Source organism: Arachis duranensis, chromosome 3 (genome assembly GCF_000817695.3).
Source record: "Arachis duranensis cultivar V14167 chromosome 3, aradu.V14167.gnm2.J7QH, whole genome shotgun sequence".
Taxonomy (NCBI): domain Eukaryota; kingdom Viridiplantae; phylum Streptophyta; class Magnoliopsida; order Fabales; family Fabaceae; genus Arachis; species Arachis duranensis.
Window position 1 is genome coordinate 43,225,205 of NC_029774.3, and position 2,942 is coordinate 43,228,146.

Consider the following 2,942-nt stretch of genomic DNA (forward strand, 5'->3'; position numbering starts at 1 on the left):
TATGGTGGTTTGAAGATCAAAGAGAGTTAGGTTTTCTCTCTTCTCTTCTCTCTCCCAATTTCAGCGCCCAACACCCCTTCTTTAGGGCAAAATGAGCTGAAATGCTCATAACTAATGTTTATATATGTTGGGTCTTGGGCCCACTTAGGCCCAGTTCACTTATTTTTGTCCGTTGGCCCAATTTTAGACCAAAACCTTTAAGATTAGCGCTCTAAATCGCACTTCAAATATTTCTACCTCCCCTAATCATAATTCCTCATTTCTTAATCTTATTTACTCATAATCAATTTTCTCAGCTGCAGTACCAGATAGGTCTCAGCCGGTACTGCCGGTCAAAATTCCACTACGCGCTTTTACGCAGAAAACTATGTCTTCTGACTCGGAAAAATTCACTGAATCCAGATATCATATTTAAATCATCAAATTCCAATTGCCAAAACTTCCACCCATATTCGCTCCTATTTAACTTATTATTTAACTAATTTCGGTTAGACCGGGTATTACACTTAAGGCAGTGTTTGCAACAAACTAAAGCTTACAAAGCTGGAAAGAATCTCACGGAAACCTTTGAAAAGGAAGTTGAAGAGACCACTATGGCAGCTAATAGAGGGAATCCGAATGCTGAAGAGTAAGCAAGGAAGGTGCTTAGCTCATACACTGCATCCATTGCTGACTTCTATGGGCGCATCATATCTGTACGTGCCATTGGTGGCAACAATTTCGAGCTTAAACCTCAACTGGTCACTCTGGTGCAACAGAACTGTCAGTTCTATGGACTCCCGCAGGAGGACCCCAACAAATTCATATCTGACTTCCTACAGATCTATGATACTGTTAAGATGAATGGAGTGAACCCTAAAGTTTATAAGCTCGTGCTCTTTCCTTTTGCTATAGGGGACAGAGCAAAGTTGTGGCTTGATTCTCAACTCAAAGAGAGCCTGGACACATGGGATAAAGTGGTCACTGGATTTCTGACCAAGTTTTTTCTACCACAAAAGTTGAGTAAACTTAGAATGGATGTCCAAACCTTCAAACAAAAAAAAGGGAGAGTCCCTCTATGAGGCATGTGAGAGATACAAGTAGATGATCGAGAGATGCCCCTCAGACATGGTTTCAGACTGGACCCGACTGTAGATCTTTTATGATGGACTCTCTAAGATGGCCAAAATGTCATTGGATCATTCTGTAGGTGGTTCTCTACACATGAAAAAGACGCCTGAGGAGGAAGATGATCTTATTAAGATGGTTGCCAACAACTAGTACATGTACACCTCTAAAAGAAACCCTGTGAACACTAGGACCACTCAAAAGAGAGGAGTCATGGAGGTGGACACACTAGACGCCATTTTGGCTCAAAACAAGCTTATGTCCCAATAGATAAGCATGATCTCTCAGCACTTGACTGGGATGCAAGTTTCAGCTGTCAACACTCAAGATGTATCATATGGTATGACTGAGAGCTACACTCAAGGGGACGTGTGTGATGCTGCTCAACCAACCATGGAGGAAGTGATTTACATGGGAAATTCCTCTAGAAATACTAACAATGATCCATATGCAAATACTTTCAACCAGTAATAGAGGAATCACCCTAACTTTGGATAGAGGGAGCAGCAGAAGCCTCAACAGGGCTTCAACAACAACCAAGGTGGAACCAATCAAAATAGGTTCAACAACAGACAGTTCGAACCCTCTCAGCAGCAAATGGAGACGTCTAAACACAGCCTCTCTGACTTAGCCATAATAGTCTCTGACCTTTCCAAGACCACTCATAGCTTTATGTAGGAGACTCGGTCCTCAATTCGGAACTTGAAAATCTAAGTGGCTTAGTTGAGTAGCAGGATACCTGAGAGACCTCCCAACACTCTTCCAAGCAACACAGAGGTAAATCCAAGGGAAGAGTGCATAGCCCTCACCATGGGAAGGGAGGCCGTGCTTAAGGGGGAGGATGATGCTAAGGATTTGAAGGAGAAAAAGGCTCAAAAGGAGACAGATAGTGCACTTATACACGCCCCAATATAAGAGCCTGAGGTACAACACCTTCAGAGCGTGCAAGAGGAGACCAAGGATAAGCAATTTGCTCAATTCTTGGCAGTCTTCAAGAAGTTTCAAATCAATATTCTTTTTGCTGAGGTTTGGAAAAAAAGCCTCCTTATATGGCCTGTTTGAAAAGTATATTTTCTAAGAAGAAGGCCCTGAGAGGAAATGAAACCGTGGTGCTGACAAAAGAGTGTAGTACACTGGTGCAAAAGAGGTTACCTCAAAAATTTCCAAATCCCGAAAGCTTCCTAATTCCCTGTAGTATAGGTACCATCACATTTGAGAAGGCACTTTGCGACCTTAGATCAGGCATAAATCTGATGCCTCTCTCTGTGATGAAGAAGCTGGGGATTCAAGAGGTGCAGCCCACAAGAATCTCATTGGAGGTGGCAGACAAGTCCCTGAAGCGGGCATTTGGAGTGGAGGAGAATGTCCTTGTAAAGGTTGAAGACCTTTACCTCCCTGCGAATTTTGTGATACTTGACACTAGAGAGGAAAAGGATGACTCCATCCTCCTAGGAAGGCCATTCCTAGCTACTGGGAGAGCCTTGATTGATGTAGAGAGAGGAGAGTTAGTCCTGAGGATGCATGAGGACCATTTGTTGTTCAAAATTACTAAGCATCAACCTCTCGCAGACAAAAGTGGTACTAGCATATAGAGCTCAATGTTCAAGCCTTCTCATTCAGTGGAAAGCCATACAGAGCCTCCGGACATCAAACCTAAGTTTGGTGTTGGGCATTCACTACCTACCATTGAAGGAAAAGGCCCCAAAAAGAAAGTACCCAAAGGCTAGAGGAACAAGAAGATTCATACTGAAGACTTCTCACCTGGCATGAGAGTGGTCTTCACAAGAAATCCAGTCATACCACACACGGTGAACAGAATCTTGTCTCTAGAGCAT

At 43.1% G+C, this 2,942-nt stretch overlaps 1 protein-coding gene across 1 annotated transcript; it reads left to right on the forward strand.

Moving 5' to 3' along the window:
- The first annotated feature begins 2,156 nt into the window (after positions 1-2,156).
- Positions 2,157-2,699, forward strand: LOC107479058 (uncharacterized). The gene has a single exon (XM_016099203.1). The coding sequence runs from the start codon at positions 2,157-2,159 to the stop codon at positions 2,697-2,699; it is 543 nt and encodes a 180-aa protein (XP_015954689.1).
- The last annotated feature ends 243 nt before the right edge of the window (positions 2,700-2,942 follow it).

Coding starts and splice junctions, on each gene's coding strand:
- LOC107479058 (XM_016099203.1), top strand. CDS start 2,157: ATGGCCTGTTTGAAAAGTATATTTTCTAAGAAGAAGGCCCTGAGAGGA.